The following is a 24769-nucleotide window of genomic DNA, read 5'->3' as shown; positions in this document are numbered from 1 at the left end:
GGTGTCCCAAATTTCTTGGACATTTTGGGTCATGACTTTGTTGGCTTTAGTGTTTTCCTTGACTGATGAATCTATTTCTTCTACCATATCTTCAACACTAGAGATCCTCTCTTCCATTTCTTGCATTCTGTTGGTTATACATGCATCTGAAGTTCCTGTTCATTTACTCAGATTTTCTATTTCCAGCATTGCTTCTGCTAGTGTCTTCTTCATTTTTTCTATATCCCTCTTCCGGTCTTGGATTGTCTCCCTTGCTTTTTCATGATTTTCTTTCAAGGACTTATTGTTTTATTCTGCTTTTATTGTCCTTTACTCTAGCATTCTTCCCATTTTTTGTTTGTCTGTTCTTCTACTTTATTTTTGATTTCTTCTATGTAAGGCTCTAGCCTCTTCATGATGTTAATTATAAGGTTGTTTTCTTCTTCTTCTTCCATTCCATGATGTTCAGGTCTAGCTGTTGGAGAAGGGCTAGGTTCTGGTGATGCTGTATTGCTCTTTGTTTTGTTGTATGTACTTCTGCCTTGACGTCTGCCCATCTTCTCTTGGGTTCATTCTTGGTCTTATCAGTGTACTTGGTCCAGAGAGAGCTGACAGATTTAAGGGGCCTCTCTCTGGTCCAGAAGGAAGCTCTGGGCCAGATGGGAGCGCTGGTCCAGATCAGAGTGCTGGCTGGATAGGAGCTGGGTGGCTGGACTCTGAGTCTCGGGAAGTCCCCGGGGTCTCCTTATTTTGTCCAGATGGGAGCTCCTCTTGTCCAGATGGGAGTTCCTCTGGTCTCTGGTCCAGATGGGAGTTCCAGGGCAGGATGGGTGCTGGGGGCTGGTCTCTGATTCTCAGGAAGTGGCTGGGGTCTTGGGTAAATGGGTGTGGGGGCAGGTGTGGAGAGTGCAGTGTCTGCCTGCAGTCTTGGAAAAGGGGAGCCTTCCCGCAATGCCCGCTGATTGGCCAGAAACTGGGGCTAAGTTGCTCAGGTCCTCCCAGGATGGCCTGTGCCCAGTGGTGGGTCCCAGGGGCAGTTGCCTCTCTGGCTATAACCCCAGGCATTCACCTTTGGTCCAGTTGGGAGCTGGGGGTTGGTCTGTGAGTCTCAGGATGTGTCTGGGGTCTTGGGCAAATGGGTGTGGGGGCAGGTGTGGAGAGTGCAGTGTCTGCCTGCAGTATTGGAAAAGGGGAGCCTTCCCACAGGGCCCACCGATTGTCTGGAAACTGGGGCCAAGTTGGTCAGGTCCTCCCAGGATGGCCTGTGTCCAGTGGTGGGTCCCAGGGGCAGTTGCCTCTCTGGCTATAACCCCAGGCATTCACCTTTGGTCCAGTTGGGAGCTGGGGGTTGGTCTGTGAGTCTCAGGATGTGTCTGGGGTCTTGGGCAAATGGGTGTGGGGGCAGGTGTGGAGAGTGCAGTGTCTGCCTGCAGTCTTGGAAAAGGGGAGCCTTCCCGCAGGGCCCACCGATTGTCTGGAAACTGGGGCCAAGTTGGTCAGGTCCTCCCAGGATGGCCTGTGTCCAGTGGTGGGACCCAAGGTCAGTTGCCTCTCTGGGTATAACCCCAGGCACTCACCTCTGGTCCAGATGGGAGTTCCTGGGCAGATGGGAGCTGGGGGTTGGTCTCTGAGTCTCAGGAAGTGTCTGGGGTCTCGGGCAAATGGGTGTGGGGGCAGGTGTGGAGACTTCAGTGTCTGCCTGCATTTTTGGAAAAGGCTCCTTTGTAATTCTTATGTAAAAGGAAGTTGCTCTAGAATTGGCTTTCTTAAATTCTTATTGTTGACATTCAAGGACCAGAACATTATTTGTATTGAGAACTGTTTTTCAGATATTTAACTGGACTTTTTGGATATGACCAAAGAGCTTATGGAATAAAACATTATAATTGATAATTACTGGCCCAATGTATGTTGTAGCCATCTGGGTTTCCTGATGGCTTTACGTAGCATGTATGCATAAAGAGGATGATTTGACCACAGGCCTGAGTGCAGGTGTTTGGAAGGGTCTACACTTGGCAAGGGGGAGGTATTTTGCTCCTTCCCTTGGCATTGTGATAAGAAAGCCCTTTGGAATAAAGTTCAGGGCTAGTGGGTTGAGACCCAGGCCCTCCCGAGGCTATCTTGTGTTTTCTGTCTTTCCTCTTATCATCTAGGTATCATTAGCTAATATTTCTCACTTCTCCCTACTCAAGAGTACTCTGGGTCATAGAAGTGGTGGCTGGTCCACAAGTGTGTGAAAATTGGAACCCTATACCAAGGTTGAAATTTACAAAATCTTTCACTCCCATTTCAACAATAAGTATGGAGTTCATAGTAGCACTTCTATCTCATAAAATACTCTTTGCTAAAAATCAAATTACATAATTTCTGTAAGATTTTAAATTTGAGTTACTGTTATGATTTAAATATGAAATGATCCTCATACAGTCATACAAATATGCATTTGAACATTTTACCTCAGCTCATGGTGTTGTTAGGGAACCTGTAAGAGATGAAGCCTGTGAAAAGCCCCATTTTGATCTATTGCCCAGGGCTTCCTAAGATAGTCCCCAAATATACAGCCTATTGTCACTGCCCTTGGTTATTCTCCAGAGGTGGAAGGTAAGTCCCTATTGCTGAAGTCACTGTGCTCTCCAGAAGTAGGGCTGCAGAGACCCCTGAGCTGGGACCGACCTGAAAGTTCATTCCCTGAAGACTGCTTTTCATGGCATCAGAAGGTAAGCTTACAAATAAGAGAAACTATTTTCCTATTCGGCTATGATATCTATGAAGAAGACCAATGTCCAGCATGGCACAATAACCTTAAGGGTGCACTACCTTGGCCATAACTAACTGTTCTCTAATTGGATTTAAGACCCTCTCAACAAGATGTAGACCATGCCTAATACTGGAAACCTAGCTAACTACTCTGTGCTAGTGGAGTCATAAAAGAGAATCTAGAACTACCACTTTAGTAAACTTGTATAATCCCTAATAACAATCTGTAAACATTTGTTCTCTCTTTTTTTCCTTGCTTTTCTGAGACAGGTTTCCTCTGTGTAGCCTTCACTGCCCTGGAACTCACATTGTAGACCAGGATGGCCTTAAACTTAAAGAGATCTGCCTTTGTCTGCCTCCTGAGTGCTGGGATTAAAGTCATATGCCAACACCGCCCGGCCTAAACATGTTCTTATACACATATATAAGTGTAGTTAAACATGTGTTCTTGCACACACATGTAAGTGTAGTTAAACATGTGTTCTTATACATACATATAAGTGAAGTTAAACATGTGTTCTTATACACACATATAAATGTAGCCTTCACTCCTCATCGAGGAAATTTCTCTTTGCAACATATGGAGGCCACTACAGAAAACCACAAACAATCAAAACGAAGTTTTACAGTCCTGCACCAATAAATACATCTACAAAACACTCCTGCTCCAAAGGCTCAAAGTATATTGTGGAAAGGGACACAAAGATTGTAAGAGGCAGATTATCAGGACTTTGCTATGAGATTGTCTCTCCTAGTAATACCAGAAGCTATACCTATAGAGTCTCACCAACTTGGCTTCTCAAATGTAAACTGAACAAGAATACACCAATTACTACACCAAACTAGATGGAGGAAAATCCACAAGGCCTCCTCCATCCTACACAAGAATGATAGGCAACCGAGGAAAACTGGGAAGAGGGGACATGACATTACCCTTGGGAGATCATAGGAATTATATGTTCTGTGACAAGCATTTAGTCCTAAAAACATATAAGTATGATTTAACAGGTTATATTTAAGAATATCTATGTAATATATATAATAGCAATTAAGAAAAAAGAGGCCATGAATTTGAATTAGAACAGGAAGGTGTATATGGGAAGGTTTGGAGGGAGAAAAGGAGAAATGTTGTAGTCAAATTTTGCCAAAAAATATAAGTACAAATATGAGGTGGAGCCCTGCAGGAGGTCACTGGGAAGGGCTTGTATAGCCTGCCACCATTCCATATTCTCTCTCTGTGCAGATCATGTGTGATCATTCTGTTTCCTGACTGCCATGTTTTCTCATGCATCACCTGTGAAGCTGTACATCAAAATAAACTCCTCTAAATAGCTTTTTGTCAAGACATTATATGACAGCGACAGACATAAACTCGTACCAGTATAAGTCCCTAAATAAATGTACTTATAAAAAAGGTATAGTGAGACTGATAGATTAACTGATTAATTAGGACTTCAGTGAAATTGATCAGAGGCTGTAGTAGAAGTTTCCTCAATTTGCCATAATCCAGATACCTAATATTTCTATCAGCATATTTGAAAAGTGTATCAATTTAAAACTTCTCTTGGTTCTGTATCAGTAAAACTACATCTTCAGAGGATGATATTTGGTCCAACCTGGACATGTGGTCCTGGGCCATGTTCACTCATATATGACTCCAGAATAACTATTTCTCTTTATCTTAGTGACAAGGACTTTGCATCATCAGTTCACAGATGAGCATCTCTTCTAATGAGCATCCATTTCAAAATGATAGAACTAAATGGCAGCTCTAGGGCTCAGATGATAACGTTGCTAGCCAGGTTTAGTAAAGCACCCTGGAACCAAGTTCTAATACTTTATGCGAAAGGAACACACAAATACCCATCTTGTTAAATAAAGACTAATAATTATTTAAACATACCATGAAGTTTGTACCCACCACCACTAATGCTATAATTATCCATGGGAGCCAATCAAGAAAGGATCATCACTGTTAAGATTCAACCTGAAGCAGGGAGACATGCTAGGAGATCAGGTCTCTTGGCATATGTGAGTCTATGGAGAAGGAAGAATTAAAAAGTAGATTTACTGATTGTAAACTAGCCCCTAAGGGAAAGATAATCAGAAGGAGGATTTTTTTTTTCTTTCCAGGTCAGTGCTCCACAGGGAAATTGGGCAGTTAGAGAATGACGTAAGCAGAGAAGAGCATTTCTAATGAGCAGTTATAGGGAGCCAAAACTGCCTCCTCTGATGACTCTAAGACTGAGCGGCCTTGGGTTAGACAGCATGTGGGATATCATTTGAGGTCTTAAGTCTCCACAGGGGACAAACCCTCGACCCCTTACTGTTCTGCTATGTTGTGAACCAGAGCTTCAGTCTCCATCTTCAGTCATCCAGGGAAGACCACGACCTTCATAAGGAGACCTTCCTCCACATTCCTGTGTCAAAGGGAGTCTTAGCTCAGTGGATACTTCAGGGAAGGAGATGAGGATGGAACCTGAGAACATTTACCCAAGGTCAGCTGAGAACCAGGCCTACCTAGCCCAGAGTGGGACTGTTGTGGTTGGCTGCTTTGTGATTCATTATTTATTCTAAATAAGTCATTTATTCATTATTATTTATTTTGCTCCTTATTTAGTATGTATTCATAAAGTTAAAACAATAAATGAATGTTGAGCTGATTAGCACCAGCTTTATGGCTGACAACAAACTGTTAGAAAGCTTAAAATGTTTCCAGTAAAAGAATCAGTAATTCTGCTGATCTTCTCAATTACAGAGATTTGATATGCAGGGTATTAGTTGTGGAGTAGAATTTTTTCTGTTTAAGATGAGACATATTCATCTATGTTTGCACTGAGGAGAAGAATGCAGAGAAGGGATTTTTTCAAAATCTTATCTAGCAATATAAATATTCCTGATGTTCTATTCAATGTGTATTACCTTTTCTCTGGGTAACCATATGGAAACTACTTTGTATGTAAGTAGTGTATGCCTATGAACTTTAGATCATAATTATTTCAATACCTATGAGACTGTGTGTATTCATAGTTGTTAATCATTTCCTTTATGAGGTGCAAGCCTCTGATCAAGCCTTTGTCTTGCATAATGGGCAGAACACTTTTGATCTTGGTTTCCAGTGCTTTCTGTCAAAGAAAATATTACTGTATTCTGCCTGCATAGACTACCCTTTTGCCATAAATCAGTTTCATGTGTGTATTTTTCCTCTGTTTTCATTTTATCCCTATTTATCACTTTTTTCATACAAATGTGTATATATGTTACTTAACTTGAGTTGAGGAAGTTATTAAAATTATCCCTTTGCTCATTTACAAAGTAGAAATTCTGTGTACTACTGTACAATGGGAATGTTTTGTACCCAATAGGTGTGAGTAGATCACAAAGATCAGATTCTTAGCAACAGAGGCCCAGGTATTATGGGGGTGTAGTGGGACTGTGGACATGCACGATTCTCAGAGCAGTGGTGTCTATACCCATGTATTCCAACATAATTCTTATAACACAGAATGATAACTAATTTAATTAATCATACTATGCCATGTATCCACTTTTCTCAGTGGATGTCTTTGCAGCAAAATTAATAATAAGCCATAAGTACATATTGTGAAGGAGGTTCACTCTCACAGTTTCTGTCCCAGCTGGGAAACCTCCATATTCCTCAACTCCCTATAATGTCATTTGTTACCACTTCCCTTACTCATTGACCTCCCACAGCTTCTTCATGGGTGTGAACATCTGAAAGAAACACCTACTTCAGGGCCTTTCCTTTCTGCAGGTTATTCCTCTGACAGGTGAAATTTTCTGAGATAATTTCCTGACTTTTACATCTCCTCATCCTTCCTCATCTCCTCTTCCTTTTCTTTTTCTTCTTATTTATCATGATCATGGTTATTGTCATTTACTTCCTCCTCCTCCACCTCTTTCTAATTACTATCTATACATTGTGTAACAGGATGGATTTTTATTATGATGTATTTGTATATCAATTTTTGAGTTATTTAAACATTTATTTATTTTGTGTTTGGAGGGCTAGAGAGATGGCTCAGTTGTTAAAGGCTAGGCTCACAACCAAAAATATTTTTTGTTTGAAAACATTCACAGAGAACAGAGGACAACTTGAAGGGGTACTTCTTTCCTTCTCCCATTAGGGTTTATCCCTTCCTATTGGCCTCAGATTACCTGGCTTGATGGTCTCTGCTTATATCATCTCTGCCAACAATGTCTTGACATCTATAAAAAATAATTATTTCTGGATGTTAATGATACAGATTATTGAAAGTGCGCTTAGTATGCCCATGGAGTCACAGACCCAACACCTCACACATGGTTCTGTATAGTCATTCCTTTATACATGTTTTTCTTCATAATATCTTCACCATCTTTCATGTCATATTATTACTTATTTCAAAATAATTCTACAAAAAATTTTACAAAGACCAGAAATATTTAATTCATATCATCTGGTTATTTTGTCTATATGAGAATATGTGTTTATAGATTGAAAATAATATACGGCTAATGTCTTTATGTAGATGTCTTCTTTGTGTGTCATTGATGTGTGGAAACTCTGTTTCCCAGTAGCCTCTGGTCACTGTGCAGACAAAACCTAGGACAGGGGTAACAGTCAATACAAATATTCAACCTTAAGAAACAATTTCTCATGAAATCTGTGACCTCTCAAGGAAATGCTTCATTGTAAGACAGATATTCCTAATCAGTAACAGCACTAGAGATATCCTGTGAGGTATCAGAGCCTTAGATAAAATTAAGGAATTTATTTGCTGTAGCATACTAATTATATTGTTTATTCCTTTCAGTGACATCAGTTTTCATGAATATTTCTTATGTTACTTTTTTGTCATAGTGACACAAAGCACATGGAGCCAAGGAACAACACATGCCTTTTAGAATTTGTTCTATTGGGATTTTCACAGGACCCAGACCTGCAGCCTGTTTTATACGGCCTTTTCCTCTCCATGTACTTGACCACTATAGCTGGAAACTTGCTCATCATTATGGCCATCATCTTGGATGGTAACCTTCACACGCCCATGTACTTCTTTCTCTCTAACCTGTCATTTGTGGACATTTGTTTTACCTCCACTACTGTCCCAAAGATGCTGGTGAATATTCAGACTAAGAGAAAAACCATTACCTATGCAGACTGCATCACCCAGATGTACTTTTTTCTGATTTTTGTGGAACTGGACAACTTCCTGCTGGCTGTAATGGCCTATGACCGCTACATAGCTATTTGTCATCCCCTGCATTATACTAGCATCATGAACCGCAGACTCTGTGGATTTCTGGTTCTGGTATCTTGGATTGTGAGTGTCCTTCACGCCTTGTTACAAAGTATGATGGTGTTGCAGCTGTCTTTCTGCAAAGACTTGAAAATCCCACACTTCTTCTGTGAATTGAATCAGGTAGCCCAGCTCGCTTGTTCTGACACCTTTCTTAATGATGTGGTCATGTATTTTGCACTTGTACTATTGGCTACTGTTCCTCTCTCTGGCATCCTTTACTCTTACTCCAAGATAGTGTCTTCTATACGTGCAATCTCCACAGCTCAGGGGAAGTACAAAGCATTTTCCACCTGTGCATCTCATCTCTCCCTTGTCTCCTTATTTTACTGCACAGGCCTAGGAGTGTACCTCAGTTCTGCTGCAAGCCACAGCTCACAAGCAAGTGCATCAGCTTCTGTGATGTATACTGTGATCACCCCCATGCTGAACCCCTTCATCTACAGTATGAGGAACAAAGATGTAAAAAGAGCCCTAAAGAGACTCTTAGTGGGGAAACTATGAATGGTGTCTGTATACCAGAGGTTAAAGAACTTAGCATTATGGCTACATTCAGACTCACAAATTTTAAGGTATCTTCAAAGTAGGCTAAATGAGTTTCGGGAGGCCAAAAATGTAGCACAGAGCCACTCCTGAGAAGTAGGTACTACTCCAGCTTGAATATGATTGTGAGAATAAAAATGCTTAGCTGGCATGCTACTGTTAATAAATGGAGGTCAGTGATCTTCAGTGTTATCCTTAATCTCCTAGGTGTCTGGGTGACATGTTCTCAAACATATTTGAAAAAGCACTTACCATACATTACCTTCTGGAGAATCCAACAGCATGGCTGCAGTTCCTAGGCATATGTTAATGCTTGCCAAAGCTGGCCATATTGGGTTTTCAATCCCCATTGGCATCAGAAGGGGAGAGTTTTTCACAAAGGCCCAATAGGTCTCTGCCATGTTGGGCATTAGCTGCAGCCACAGAGCATACTCAGTGCTCAGAAAGCCAATGAGGAATTTCATTGTCCTGAGGAAAGACATAAGCAGAACCCCAGGCCCACACCAACACCAGATTGAGTCCCCTCCAAGTGTCAGTAGAAAGATCCTTGCATCACTCCAGAGGGTGATTTGCAACAGGAGCCCTCTAGTGCTTGTCTGTAGTGGATACTCCAGCAGAATCCACTGATAAAAAATTTAAAATATATAATACAAAGGAAAGAATAGAATGTGGAGAGGAATGATGAGCCCCTAGTTTCCCCTTTTTGCTATAGGAAAAAAAGATTTGTTTGGTGTTTTTTAATAGTTCAAATTTTTCTTTTCTTTTTTATTTTTTAGATTAATTAATCAATTTATTTTTCTACTATCAGCTTGATACAGTATAAATTCCTACTTTAATAGTGTAATGTTTCATTGAGGGTTGCTCAGTAATTGAGTAAAACCAAATCTTATTATAAGCAAGTCATCCTAGGGTCCTCCATGCCATATATGGTTCTGAGGGTTGTAGTCTGATTATTCTTTGCTTTCTATCTAGAATCCACTTATGAGTGAGCACATACCATGTTTGTCCTTCTGGGTTTGGGTTACCTCACTCAGGATAATTTTTTTCTAGTTCTATCCATTTGCCTGCAAATTTCATGCTGTCATTGTTTTTCTCTGCTGAGTAATACAAGTAGCCATTATGAGACCATTAGTTCTACTCATTGTGAGCTGCTTGTTGTTATCTTTATGGTTCTTAGTTGTTGTTTTGCAGAGCTGCCAGCTTAAGTCATGCTGAGATCAAGAATAATGGGCCTCAACGGTTTGTGTTCCTGGAGTTGTGTCCACGCCAATTGATACCCACATGCTCCAGAAGAGAATTTGACATCGCTGCTGCCATTGTTGCTGTTATAACAGCAACAACCACAGCTACTACTATTTCTTGGATTGCCATTTCATAATTGGTTACTACAGCTAGTACAGTGGAGACCCTGGCAGCAAAAGTGGCTACCACAGTTAATTAATCTTTCATTCTATTGGGCATGACAAATTTAAATTAATAGTTACATACATTTCGATTGGCTTTGAAAGTTATAAATTTACAAGTTCAAGTTCCATTTGCTCTCAGGATACCATCTTACAAGGACTCCAATTTGCAGTAAGGTTCATTAAGGAAGGGAATGGCTCAGTTGCATTTAGCCTACCGGCTATGGGTGGGTTAAGACTCCTGGTGGTCTTTTCTGTGTCAAACACACAGATTGCAAGCCCAGGACCACTTAGAGATCTTAGGCAACATTTAACTCTGCAGCTCTCATATGATTGAACCTATATGATAATGAGTATTCAGAGATGGGTAATACCTGAGGGGGAGGGGGCACTCATCAACCTAAGACAGAATGCCTGTGTGGCCTGGACAGGTAGGTGTCTCCATGACGGGTAAGGTGACCTGCTGATGTCCCACACAACCTAAGTCAGAAGCTCAGTTTTTAGTAAAAGGCGGGGACGTGTAGGGTCCTGGCCCCCATTTTGGGTAACTGTTGCATTGCTTGCTGACCTTGACCTTGATATCTTCCCTATGCTAATTTCCTGTGAGATTCCACCTTCCTGAATCAAGGGAAGCTCCTTGTCTGTGTATCCAGCATATTGGGAATTAACAGCTTAGATGCAAGATTGTAAAACATCAGAAGCAGGGTTGGGGATTTAGCTCAGTGGTAGAGCACTTGCCTAGCAAGCATTAGGCCTGGGGTTTGATCCTCAGCTAAAAAAATCAATCAGAGGTGAACTTCTGCCCTCCGGGGTTCTCCCATTGTATTGTAAGCCTGTATTTAAGACCTCCTCCCTCCTTCAATAAATGGCATTCAGCATTCAAAAAAAAAAGAAGAAGAGGGGGTCAAGATCATGATGAGGAAACCCACAGAGACAGCTGACTAGTGCTAGTTGGAGCTCACTGACTCTGGACTGACAGCTTGGGAAGCTGAATGGGACCGAACTAGGCCTGCTGAATATGGGTGATAGTTGTGTGGCTTGATCTGTTTGTGGGGTCCCTGGCAGCAGGACCAGGACTTATCCCAGGTGCATGAACTGACTTTTTTGACCCCATTGCCTGTGGTGGTATACCATGCTCAGCCTTGATACAATGGGGAGGGGCTAGGCTCTCCTTCAACTTGGTATGTCAGACTTTGTTGCCTACCATGGGAAGCTTTACCCACTCTGAGGAATGAATGGGGATAGAGTGGGAGGGAGGTGAGGAGGCGGGAGAAGGAGAGGGTGGGGTAATTGGGGTTGATATGTAAAATAGAAAAATTTTAACAAATAAATATTTTAAATAATTAATTAATTAATTAATTTTTAAAGAGAACTTACCATTATTGCAGTCTTCAAAGCTTACAAACCATAAGCTTGGATTCTGGGATTAGATGGTAGAAGCAGATGTATTTTATTTTTTTGCTGGAGTTTATCTTACATGAGTCTAATCTTACCACTCTATAAGAATATTTATTAAATATTTTACTCGGTCTCATATGGTAATATATTGTATACCCTAATAAACTTGCCTGAGGATCAGAGGACAGAGCCAGCCACTAGATTAGACATAGAGGCCAGACAGTGGTGGCACACAGCTTTAATCTCAGTACTGGGAAGCACATATGCCTTTAATCCCATAAAGTGATGACAGGGTGGAGAAAGGAATATAAGGCATAAGGAAACAGGAACTAAAGCAGTTCAGCTAAGGCCCTTCCATGTGAAGACTCAGATGATTTCAATCAGAGGATTTGTAAAAATTGGTGAGGTAATAGGTGGTGGTCGTGACTTGCTCTGCTTCTCTGATCTTTCAGCCTATATCCTGATATCTGGCTCTGAGTTTTTTATTAAAGGCCATCTAAGATTTGAACAACTTCTTGGAGAAGGTAATTATGCTGATATACAAAGACGATCTTTATGTGATTACCACATCCTGGCTTTATGTTGATGGCAGCCTTGAATGCTTGGGACAGAATTGAAGAAGTAGGAAAGAAAACTGAGTCATTTACTAAAGATATACAGGGCCCAAAAGAAACCTTCACTGATTTCTTACAAAGGCTGCCTTCAGAAATAAATAGAATGAAGCTAGACAAATAATAATTGCATCTAATGCTAGTGCGGGTTGGGGATTTAGCTCAGTGGTAGAGTGCTTGCCTAGCAAGCACAAGACCCTGGGTTCTATCCTCAGCTCAAAAAAAAAAAAAAAAGCATGAAATGCTAATGCATCATGCAAAAGGGTAATTAGGCCATTAAAGGTAAGATCAGTATCATTGGAGGAATGGATCCAAGATACAATGAATATTGAATCTCATGACCATGATGATACTTGGATAGGAGAGGTGATTTCCAGAGGTTTGAAGAAAAACAAAAGTGTCACATGTTTCAAATGTGGTAAACAAGGTCAGCTAAAAAGGGACTGTAAGCAGGGTGTTACTAGAAATAATGTTTTTTCAAGGAATGATGGCAAAAGGGCAAAGGCAAATGTTGGCTTAATGAATGAAGATCAACAAAGGACAGACAAGGTAATCCTTTGACTTTGCCCTCAGGAAACTCCCTGAGGGGGCTATTGCAGGCATCCATAACAAATTCAGTTGAATCCTTTCCTGCCACCATAGAAGAAACTCTTTTTCAGAGGTATTAAAGAACCTAATGCCTATTGTAAAAAAAAAAAAAAAAAAAACCATATTGCTAGGGTTGATAGAACAGCTTTAAAAAAAAACAAAAAAAATTTTCTAAGTTTTTTAATTGATTATATATGTGTTTTAATTTTACACATTAGTCATGGGTTCCCCTGTCCTCCCCACTCCCACCCCCAGCCCCAACTTTCCCCCAGTGCTTCCCATCCAATCCCATCTCCTCCCGGGCCAAGACTCCCCTGGGGATTCAATTCAACCTGGTGGATTCAGTAAAGGCAGGTCCAGTCCCCTACTTCCAGGCTGAGAAAAGTGTCCCTGTGTAAGCCCAAAGTTCCAAACAGCCAGCTCATACACTAAGGATAAGTCCAGGTCCCACTGCCTGGGTGCCTCCCACACAGTTCAAGCTATTCAATTGTCTCACTTATCCAGAGGGCCTGATCCAGTTGGGGGCTCCACAGCTTTTGGTTCATAATTCATGTGTTTCCATTAGTTTGGCTATTTGTCCCTGTGCTTTTTCCAATCTTGGTCTCAACAATTCACACTCTTACAGTCCCTCCTTTTTCTAGACAATTGGACTCCTGGAGCTACACCTGGAGCCTGGCCAAGGATCTCTGCATCCACTTCCATCAGTTATTGGATGAGAGTTCCAGAACGACCATTAGGGTGTTTGGCAATCTGATCAACAGACTAGGACAGATCAGGCTTTCCCTTGACCATTGCCAGTAGTTTACAGTGGATGTATCATTGTGGATTTCTGGGGACCTCTCTAGCACTTTGCTTCTTCCTGTTCTCATGTGGTCTTCATTTATCATGGTCTGTTATTCCTTGTTCTCCCTTTCTGTTCTTGATCCAGCTGGGATCTCCTGCTCCCCTAAGTTCTCTTTCACTTGAACCTTTCCCTTCATTACTCCCACTGTGGTCCAGGTTGTTCATGTATATATCATCAATTTCTCTGTTATTGGGTGGGCTCTGTGTCTTTCCTAGGGTCCCTTTTTCTAGGTAGCCTCCCTGGAGTTGTGTAGCAGTCTAGTCATCTTTGTTTTACATCTAGTATCATCCTATGAGTGAGTACATACCATGTTTGTCCTTCTGAGTCTGGGTTACCTCACTCAGGATGATTTTTTTGTAAATCCATCCATTTGCCTGCAAACCTCATGATGTCATTGTTTTTCTCTGCTGAGTAGTACTCCATTGTGTATATGTACCATATTTTCTTTATCCATTTTTCAGTTGAAGGGCATCTAGGTTGTTTCCAGGTTCTGGCTGTTACAATGCTGATATGAACATAGATGAGCAAAAGGGTCTTGGGGGAGATGGATTCCCAAGTTTCTAAGGAAGTGCCATATTGATTTCAAAAGTGGCTGTACTTGCCAGGTCTGTGAAGAATTGTGGTGGTAATTTGATAAGGATTGCAGTGAATCTGTAGATTGCTTTTGGTAAGATCTCCATTTTTACTATGTTAATCCTGCCTATCCATGAGCATGGGAGATCTTTCCATTTTCTGACATCTTCAATTTCTTTTTTCAGGGACTTAAAGTTCTTGTCATATAAGTCCTTCACATGCTGAGTTAGAATAACCCCAAGGTATTTTATATCACATGTGGCTATTGTAAAGGGTGATGTATCTCTGATTTCCTTCTCAGCCTGTTTTTTTATTGTATATGGTTTTTTTTTTTAGTTGATCTTGTATCCTGCTATGCTGCTGAAGGTTTTTATACGCTGTATCAATTCCTTGGTTGAATTTTTGGGGTCACTCATATATACTATCATGTCATCTGCAAATAGGGACAGCTTGACTTCTTCCTTTCCAATTTGTATCCCCTTAATCTCCTTATGTTGTCTTATTGCTCTGGCTAGAACTTCAAGTACCATATTGAATAAGTATAGGGAGAGTGGACAGACTTGCATTGTTCCTGATTTTAGTCATATTGCTTTGAGTTTCTCTCCATTTAATTTGATGTTGGCTGTTGGCTTGATGTAGATTGCCTTTATTATGTCTAGGTATGTTCCCTGTATTCCTGATGGTTCCAAGACCTTTATCATGAAGGGGTGTTGGATTTTGTCAAATGACTTCTCTGCATCTAGTGAGATGATCTTGTGGGTTTTTTTCTTTGATTTTGTTTATATGGTGTATTACATTGACAGAATTTCATATGTTGAACCACCCTTGCATCCCCTAGATGAAGCCTACTTGATCATGGTGGATAATTGTTTTGATGTGTTCCTGGAGTCTGTCTGCCAGTATTTTATTGAGTATTTTTTGCATCAATGTTCCTGAGGGAGATTGGTCTGTAGTTCTCTTTCTTTGTTGCATCTTTGTTTAGTTTAGGAATTAGGGTAATTGTAGCCTCATAGAAGGAGTTTGGTAATATTTCTTCTGCTTCTATTGTGTGGAACAATTGAAACAGTATTGGTATTAACTCTTCTTTTAAGATCTGGTAGAATTCTCCAGTGAAACCATCTGGTCCTGGGTTTTTTTTTTTTTTTTGGTTAGGAGACTTTTAATGACTGATTCTATTTCCTTAGGGGTTATAGGAATATTTAAATGGATTATCTGGTCTTGACTTAACTTAGGTATGTGGTACCTATCCAGAAAATTATGAATTTCTTTCAGATTTTCCAGTTTTGTGGAGTAGACGTTTTTGAAGTATGACCTGATGATTCTCAGGATTTCCTCATTGTCTGTTGTTATGTCCCCCTTTTCATTTCTGATTTTGTTAATTTGGATGCTCTCTCTCTGTCTTTGGTTAGTTTCAAAAAGGGCTTGTCTATTTTGTTGATTTTTCTCAAAGAACCAACTCTTTGTTCTCTTTATCTATGCTCATGGATAGTCAGGATTAACATAGTAAAAATGGCGATCTTACCAAAAGCAATCTACAGATTCAATGCAATCCCCATCAAATTACCAACACAATTATTCACAGACCTGGCAATAATAATACTCAACTTCATATGGAAAAACAAAAAACCCAGGATAGCCAAAAGGATCCTGTACAATAAAACAACCTCTGGAGGCATCATGAACCCTGACCTCATGCTCTACTATAGAGCTACTGTAATAAAAACAGCTTGGTACTGGCATAAAAACTGACATATGGACCAATGGAATTTAACTGAAGATCCTGACACTAGCCCACACACCTATGAACATATAATTTTTGACAAAGAAGCCAAAAATGTACAATGGAAAAAAGAAAGTATATTCAACAAATGATGCTGGCATAACTGGATGTCAACATGTAGAAGGCTGCAAATAGATGCATATCTGTTACCGTGCAAAAAACTTAAGTCCAAGTGGATCAAAGATCTCACCATAAATCCAGTTACTTTGAACCTGATAGAAGAGAAGGTAGGAAGTACTCTTGAATTCATTGGCACTGGAGATCACTTTCTAAATATAACACTAGTAGCACAGACACTGAGAGAAACAATCAATGGGACCTGTTGAAACTGAGAAGCTTTTGTAGAGAAAAGGACATGGTCAACTAGACAAAGCAACAGCCTACAGAATGGGAAAAGGTCTTCACAAACCCCACATCTGACAGAGGGCTGATATCCAGAATATATAAAGAACTCAAGAAATTAGACATCAAAATGCCCAACAGTCCAATGAAGAAATGGGCTACAGAACTAAACAGAGAATTCTCCACAGAGGAAGTTCAAATGGCTGAAAGACCTTTAAGGAATGGCTCAACATCCCTAATCATCAGGGAAATACAAATCAAAATGACTCTGAGATACTACCTTACACCTGTCAGAATGGCTAAGATCAAAAACACAGAAGACAGTTTATGCTGGAGAGGATGTGGAGCAAGGGGGACTCTCTTCCACTGCTGGTGGGAATACAAGCTTATACAGCCACTTTTGAAATCAATATGGTGCTTCCTTAGAAAATTGGGAATCCATCTCCCCCAAGACCCAGCTGTAGCACTCTTGGGCATATGCCCAAGGAATGGTCAATGATACCACAAGGGCATTTGCTCATCTATGCTCATATCAGCATTGTAACAGCCAGAACCTGGAAACATCCTAGATGCCCTTCAACTGAAAAATGATAAAGAAAATATGATATATATACACAATGGAGTACTACTCAGCAGAGAAAAACAATGACATCATGAGGTTTGCAGGCAAATGGATGGATCTAGAAAAAATCATCCTGAATGAGGTAACCCAGACTCAGGACAAACATGGTATGTACTCACTCATAGGATGATACTAGATGTAAAACAAAGATGACTAGACTGCTACACAACTCCAGGGAAGCTACCTAGAAAACGGGACCCTAGGAAAGACACAGGGATCACCCAATGACAGAGAAATGGATGAGATTTACATGAACAACCTGGACAACAGTGGGAACAATGAAGGGCAAGATTCAAGGGAAAGGGAGCTTAGGGGAGCAGGAGATCCAAACTGGATCAAGAATAGAAAGGGAGAACAAGGAATAACAGACCATGATAAATGAAGACCACATGAGAACAGGAAGAAGCAAAGTGCTAGAGAGGTCCCCAGAAATCCACAATGATACATCCACTGTAAACTACCGGCAATGGTTGAGAGAAAGCCTGATCTGTCCTAGTCTGTTGATCAGATTGACAAACACCCTAATGGTCGAACTGGAGCTCTCATCCAATAACTGATGGAAGTGGATGCAGAGATCCTTGGCCAGGCCCAGGTAGAGCTCCAGGAGTCCAATTGTTGAGAAAGAGGAGGGACTGCAAGAGTGTGAATTGTTGAGACCAAGATTGGAAAAAGCACAGGGACAAATAGCCAAACTAATGGAAACACATGAATTATGAACCAAAAGCTGTGGAGCCCCCAACTGGATCAGGCCCTCTGGATAAGTGAGACAATTGAATAGCTTGAACTGTGTGGGAGGCATCCAGGCAGTGGGACTCGGACCTGTCCTTAGTGTATGAGCTGGCTGTTTGGAACCTTGGACTTACACAAGGACACTTTTCTCAGCCTGGAAGTAGAGGACTGGACCTGCCTGTACTGAATCCACCAGGTGTAAATGAATCCCCAGGGGAGTCTTAGCCCTGGAGGAGATGGGAATGGAGGGAAGGGGCTTATGGGTAGGTGGAGCTGGGGCTGGAGGGGGGAGGACAGTGAAACCCATGACTGATGTGTAAAATTAAAACACAAATATAAATTTAAAAGGGAGAAAAAATACATGCTCAAAATAAGAAAAGAAATTGGAGTGTGGATCAGAGTCAAAGACCAAAGAACTCTCACTGTTAGGAGTCCCACAAGAAGTCCAAGCTACACAACCATAATATATATGGAGAGGACCTAAGTCAGATCCGTACAGGCTCCATGCTTGTCCCCTCAGTCTCCATGATCCTCTATGAGCCCTGCTTAGTTGATTCTACGAACCTTGTTCTCAGGGTGTCTAAACTCCACTGGGTCCTAAATATTCCCCACTCTCTTTTGCCTGTGAGGTTCCCTGACTTCCTCCTAATGTTTGGTTCAGTGTCTCCTATCATTTGCTGGATGTAACCTCTCTGATGATGATTGGGCTATGAATACCACAGAATATCATTAGAAATCACTTCGTTTCTCAGCTTGTTTGTCTATTGTATATAGGAGGGCTACTAATTTTGTTGAGTTGATCTTGTTTCCTGCTTGAACTGTTTGGGAGGCACCCAGGCTGTGGGACCCAGACCTGTCCTTAGTGCATGAGCTGGCAGTTTGGAACCTTGGGCTTACATGGGGACAATTTGTTCAGCCTGGAAGGAGGGGACTGAACCTGCCTGTACTGAATCCAGCAGGTTTAAGTGAATCCCCAGGGGAATCTTGGCCCTGGAGGAGATGGGAATGGAGGGGAGGGGTTAGGGGAACGATGGGGGTGGGGATGGGAGGGGGGAGGACAGGGGAACCCATGGCTGATGTGTAAAATTAAAACACAAATATAAGAAATTTTTAAAAAGAGGAAAAAGAAATCACTTCATTTCATTGACTTTTTTTGTCAGTTGTGTTTGATTCTATCCTAGGACTCTGGGCTATCCAGCCTCTGACTCCTAGCCATCCAGGTAATCCCAACATTGACCCCCTTTCATAGTGTAGGCCTCAAGCTGTTCCAGTCACTGACTGGCCACTTCCATAAATTCTGTGCCACCATTACCCCTGGACATCTTGCAGGCAGAACAAATTATAGGTCAATGGTTTTAAGGCTGTGTTTACGTCCTAATGCCTCCACAGGAAACTTTGCCTGGTTACAGAAGATAGCTAGTTCATGCTCTGTATCCTCCATTACCAGGAATCTTCACTAGGGTCATCCTTATAGATTCCAGGGAGTTTCTACTGCAATAAGTTTCCACCAACTACTCAAGTGGACTCAAAAATTATCAACAGACTCATGGTAGGTGGTTAATCTCAAAAATTGTTCATGGGAATCTAAATTCACATCATGATTATCAGATGACTCATGAATAATTACTTAAATTTCTTTCTTTCTCCTTGCCTAATGAGGAATACACCCCTCATTGTTTTGCCAAAAACACAAGGAATCCAATTAACTTACAACTCATGGTCTCAAATCAATAGAAAAGAGTTCTTCCTGTTGATGAACAGGAGAATTGCGTGTTCCTGAATCCACCTATGGAATACAATGCTTTGGTGACCTGAGACATATTTAACACAACTTTCATAGTTTTAGACTTTGGTTGAAACCTAAATCAGGATGAAGTAAGCTGATAGGAAGTGAAAGCAGGAGAATTCATGGAGAAGGAACCATGACTGGGTTTTTAACCTACTCTTCTAAGAACAGGCAATCTTTAGGAACAATTTTCCTTCTGTGCAGAGCAATGTCCCATGGGGAGATCATGTGCTTAGGGGCTGGAATAACAGGAGGAAAATATTCTCAAAGGAGAAGTTGCTGTCAACTTTAAGTGTCTCCCCAGTGTAGTCCTTCTGATTTGCAAACTAGAGCTACACATTAATTTTCTCATTTTGAAGTCCTGACCCTGGCTGGGGATTAATACTGCTCTCTGTCCTGCTTCATGTGCCAAGTGCAGCTTCAATTCTCCATCATCAGCCATTCAGAGGGGAGTTGGGGCATTGATGCACAGATCTACCTTCCAGAGGTCAATCTAGGTGAGTCCTGGACCTCTGCTGCTCTTGCAGCAAGAGGACAGAAAACAGAAAAACAGAAAATGTACATGAGAGCAAAGTTAACCTAGCCAAGACTGGGATATGCAAGGGAGGCTTTCCGGCTGGTCCTGAGAGGTATTGATTCATGAAGCTGGAAAGAGAAGAATCCACTGAACTCAGTAACTGGGGTGAGAATTCATTTCAAAGTGATAGTTTTGGAAGGCTGATAATAAGAGGATGGTTTTATGAACTCATAAAATAGTTCTGTATAAATGAGAACTTATGTTTCCAGATCCTGGAAATTATGGGTGGTATAAACAGAAAGCACTGGTTGTAAAGAAGTTAAGTAAACTAAAATAACTTCATACCTTTTTATTTTCAAAATGAATATAATGTCATGTTAATAAGAAGGATCCTGATGAATAATGTCTGCAGCATTGCAAGAGTTCATGAATTTTATAGTTTGTTGGTGCCTTTCTTCAAGTAAAATAGTCACATTAAAATGTCGAAAGGGGTATATGAGAAAGATTGTCTACAATCATTTCATTACTGATGAATAAAAGAAAGTATTGTTACTTCCTTACCTGTTTACTTTCTCTATTTCAAATGATGCATATCCTTTGAATTTATTGAGTAGGGATAATGTGTTTATTCCACATAAAAATAGAATTCTTTCACATGTACAGATTGGATTTCCCCACCACCTTTTCTCTTTGATATTCCATTGTGTATGTGTGCATGTGTGTGTGTGTGTGTGTGTGTGTGTGTGTGTGTGTGTGTGTGTGTGTGTGGTGTGGTGTGTGTGTGTGTGTGTGTGTGTGTGTGTGTGTGTGTGTGTGTGTGTATTATGTGTCTGGAAGGAAATTATATAGTTTTTGATATCCAGTCTGATAGACATGTTCTGTCCTCCTAATTGTTCCAACTTTTCATGAAATATCAATTCTATAACATATTGGCTTCACCTGCAACATGTCTGTGTGTGTGGAACATGCCCTGCTCGTGTTCATCACTCTCATGACCCCACCCCCACTTTTGATGTTCTATTTCCACTCCCCATTCCTCTTCATTCTACTATTCTGTCATTTTTAATTCTGGATTACAGATGTACATAAAAGAAAATATGTTCTTTGTGTTTGTCACTGGCTTATTTCACTGTTATTAATGTTCACATGTCCAGTGTCTGTCTGCCCCAGCAGAATGTGAGTGACTTAATAGCTTGTTACATACCCTCACTTCATTTCTATGAGTGCTTATCCTTGCTGTACCTTTGGTCTTTTATAATTTTGCACTTGGTATTAAGTCCAAGGCTTCATATATCCCAGGAAAATATTCCATCAATGAGTTGTAAAACCCTTTGAGACAGAGTCTCAGTAAGTCATTCAGGCTAGACTCAACCTCACTTTATAGCCAGGAATGACACAAATATGCAGCTCAATGTTACAAAGACAGATGGACAAAATTGAAGAAGATGTTCATAGCTTACCCCTTAAATCTGTGATCTTCCTGCCTTAGTCTTCCTGGTAACTATGCTTGTAGATCTGTTACCAGGCCTGGCCTTTGCCTTTCTGGAGAGGTTTCTTTCAACAAGTCTTAAGACTTTTCATTCTCAAGTAAGTCATGATTTACATTCAAATGAAGTTTAAATTGCATAAACATATGTGATTTATATATCTTCATATGACACAGAATGATAAATGTATATCTGAGCTAATTATACCCTATTAAAGATAGCATGACATGTTGATGCAGAACGTCATGGGAGCAGGGTGTGATGAGGTTACTTGGTATGCACTGGGATTAATTAGAGGAAGTATGTTGGTGTAAGATAGATTTTGCCTAGTGTTCTGGTGTAAGATTCTATGCAAAAACACTGAGGACACCTTGTATATTGATAAAATTTGTTCATTGGAAATTTCCTACATGTGTATGCAAAGAGTCATTGGTCTAGTTTGAAGCCTCTGGTTTCTACTACACTAACAATCCTGGGTCCTCACTAGGCAAATATCCTGTTGTTGCTTTGTTTTGCAGAGATGCTGTAGCTTTGGGCCTATGGGTCAAGTCTCTTCATGACTTAAGAAAATCACAGATGGGGTGGATGGCAGGATGGGCCAAATCACAACCCTATTTCTGGGCCTGGGCAGCTGCATGGTTGGACAACCTGCAGGTGCTCTCCTGTCCTCCCCAACAGCATGAGCTCTCCAGCATTGCTCCTGGTAATTCACCTCTTGCAGAAATGAGCAAGGTGTTGGTTCTCCTTCTTTCACATCATCATGGTCAGCTCTCCCACACCTACACCCTCAGGGCCGGTTCTATTGTGTTGCTCAGGGGCTACTCTCCCAAGGGTCAGCCCTCCCACAATTATGGCCCCAGGGCCAACTCCTCCACCTGTCTCAAGTATTGGGAGAGCTGCCACCACATGTCAGATGAGTAATGGGGACAACTCTTCCTTGCTCACAACAGAAGGGCTGGTCACCCTCACCTCTGACCACTGGGTAGCTCTGCTGTGCTGCTGAGGTGAGGGGCAGGGCCCACTTCCCTGAGTGCTACAGCTGGTAAGGGGTAGGATAAACTCTCCTGTTTGTTGCATGCTATAAGTGGCAAGGGGCAAAAGGGGGCATGTCTCACCTTCCTACATGGCCACATGACAGATGAGTAGTGGGGACAGCTCTCCAAATCTTTCAACTTCAAGGTTGGCCTACCCACATCTCTACCAATAAAGTTGGCTTATTCTATTGTGCTACTCAGGTGAGGTGCAGGACCTGCCCTCCCAAGCATTGCAGCTGGTGGGGCAAGGTGGCTCTCCTGCTCTTGTGATCTCAGGGCCAGTTCTCACACCTGCCTCAGGCATTGCTGGGCAGGGGGATGGGTGGAAGGAGTACACCTTTCCTCCGCTCATGCCACCACAGGAGAGATGAATGATAGATATTTTTTTTTTTAATATGAGATCTTTGAGCACAGATTGAACATAGCACAGAAATTTCTACTCAGATAACACCAGGACACTCTTCATGGGATAAATATAAAACATATAAGTAAATATCATGACTTTATAAGGGTAGGCTTACTAGGTTCCATAGTAGTAGATATACACCTAAAATAAAAGTTATCTGGCCAGGAACCCATAGTTTTGTGAGCTCATAGGCCCTAGGGGAGAACTCCCAGTTTTTATTTTGCTAAATGTGTGTAGTATGAAAATGAACCTAAATAATTATATCTATTTGATAGCTGAGTGATGCACTCACTCCTCATCAAAACAAATCTGTTTCCAGTGGATAAAGGACAATACAGGAACCAACAATTTGTCAAAGTGTGGAGATTAAACACCTACAAAGTGTTCAGTCCAAAATGAGACAACTAGACCAAAGTGTTCAGGGAACAGCATGAAAGGAAGAGTGGAAAGAGTGGGAGACAGAATGATGGAAGGGTCACCTCTGGTATCATGCCTTTTGATCACAGCAGGGTCCTTATACTTAGAAACTCACAGCAGCTGTGAATGATTATACAAGACTTTCAAAAGATCAAACTAGTCAATACTCTATACTAGAAAAGGAAAGTCTTCATAAGGCCTCAATCTTGACCAAGAAGCCATTAGCAGTTGGTAGCTGATGGAGGAGAGAGTTCATTATTTTCAGAGGTGTGGCCCCTTGTAGGATGACAATGACCCTGGCCTGGTGAGTACCCCATGAATATATGACCAGAGCTAATTGAGCTAAGAGGAACTGGAGAGTGAGAGAGAGAGAAAGAGAAAGAAGAAAGGAGGGAAAGCGCATTGATGTTAGCTTATTGATAGGTGACTGAATCTATCATTCCCAATTCTTCTTTTGGTAGGCATATCAAACATATGGAACAAGGAAATGACACTCAGCTTTCAGAATTCTTTCTTCTTGGATTTTCAGAGAATCAACCTCAGATTCAGCCTCTAATATTTGGACTTTTCCTCTCCATGTACCTAGTGACTGTTTTTGGCAACCTACTCATCATCATGGCCATCATTGTGGACTCCCACCTTCATACACCCATGTACTTCTTCCTCTCCAATCTGTCCTTTGTGGACATCTGCTTCACCTCCACCACTGTCCCCCAGATGCTCATAAACATCCAAACACAGAGCAAAGTCATCACCTATGTGAACTGCATCACTCAGGTGTACTTCTTACTGCTTTTTTCAGTCCTGGACATCTTTTTGCTGACTGTGATGGCCTATGACCGCTATGTGGCCATCTGTCACCCCCTGCATTACATGATCATCATGAACACAAGACGCTGTGCATTGCTGATTCTAGCATGCTGGATCATAGGTGTCCTGAATTCCCTGTTACATAGCTTTTTGGCGCTACAGCTATCATTCTGCACTAACTTGGAAATCCCTCACTTTTACTGTGAACTCAATCAGGTGGTACACCATGCCTGTTCTGACACCTCTCTTAATGACATGGTGATTTACATTGCAGCCATGTTACTGGCTGTGGGTCCCCTCTCTGGCATCCTCTACTCTTACTCCAGGATAGTGTCCTCGATACGTGCAATCTCCTCAGTTCAGGGGAAGTACAAAGCATTTTCCACATGTGCATCTCACCTCTCTGTTGCCTCTTTATTTTATTGCACCCTCTTGGGAGTGTACCTCAGTTCTGCTATGACCCAAAACCCACATGCCACTGCAATGGCTTCACTTATGTACACTGTGGTCACCCCTATGCTGAACCCGTTCATCTATAGTCTAAGGAACAATGACATGAAGAAGGCTCTGAAAATACTTTTAGGGAGGGTGACTAGAAACAGACTAATGAAATTACCTTCATAGTTGTATACTCATGTTTGTAGAACCTAGGGTTATGGAATTAGCAATTGTGGTCTTTGGTCATATATTGTAATAAAACTTAGTCTCACTATTTCCTCTAATTTCACTGTCCATTATATTGTGTGTTTATATAATTCCTTCCTTTAAAGGCTTAGTGTTCTTTCTGGGATCTGTGTTTTACTTTTTCATTTCTTATTTTCTTAAATAAATACCTATACT

The 24769-nt window shown here is 41.2% G+C and overlaps 2 protein-coding genes across 2 annotated transcripts; both read left to right on the top strand.

Moving 5' to 3' along the window:
- The first annotated feature begins 7613 nt into the window (after window positions 1-7613).
- On the top strand, window positions 7614-8543 carry LOC118576284 (olfactory receptor 1078-like). The gene has a single exon (XM_036176594.1). The coding sequence runs from the start codon at window positions 7614-7616 to the stop codon at window positions 8541-8543; it is 930 nt and encodes a 309-aa protein (XP_036032487.1).
- Window positions 8544-23593: 15050 nt separating this feature from the next.
- Window positions 23594-24553, top strand: LOC118576286 (olfactory receptor 19-like). Its single transcript, XM_036176595.1, has one exon. It carries the CDS (start codon window positions 23594-23596, stop codon window positions 24551-24553), a length of 960 nt encoding a protein of 319 aa, XP_036032488.1.
- The last annotated feature ends 216 nt before the right edge of the window (window positions 24554-24769 follow it).

The sequence above is a fragment of the Onychomys torridus genome, unplaced genomic scaffold, assembly GCF_903995425.1.
Source record: "Onychomys torridus unplaced genomic scaffold, mOncTor1.1, whole genome shotgun sequence".
In the NCBI taxonomy this organism is placed as follows: domain Eukaryota; kingdom Metazoa; phylum Chordata; class Mammalia; order Rodentia; family Cricetidae; genus Onychomys; species Onychomys torridus.
This window is presented reverse-complemented; position numbering and strand designations above follow the sequence as displayed.

Coding starts and splice junctions, on each gene's coding strand:
- LOC118576284 (XM_036176594.1), top strand. CDS start 7,614: ATGGAGCCAAGGAACAACACATGCCTTTTAGAATTTGTTCTATTGGGA.
- LOC118576286 (XM_036176595.1), top strand. CDS start 23,594: ATGGAACAAGGAAATGACACTCAGCTTTCAGAATTCTTTCTTCTTGGA.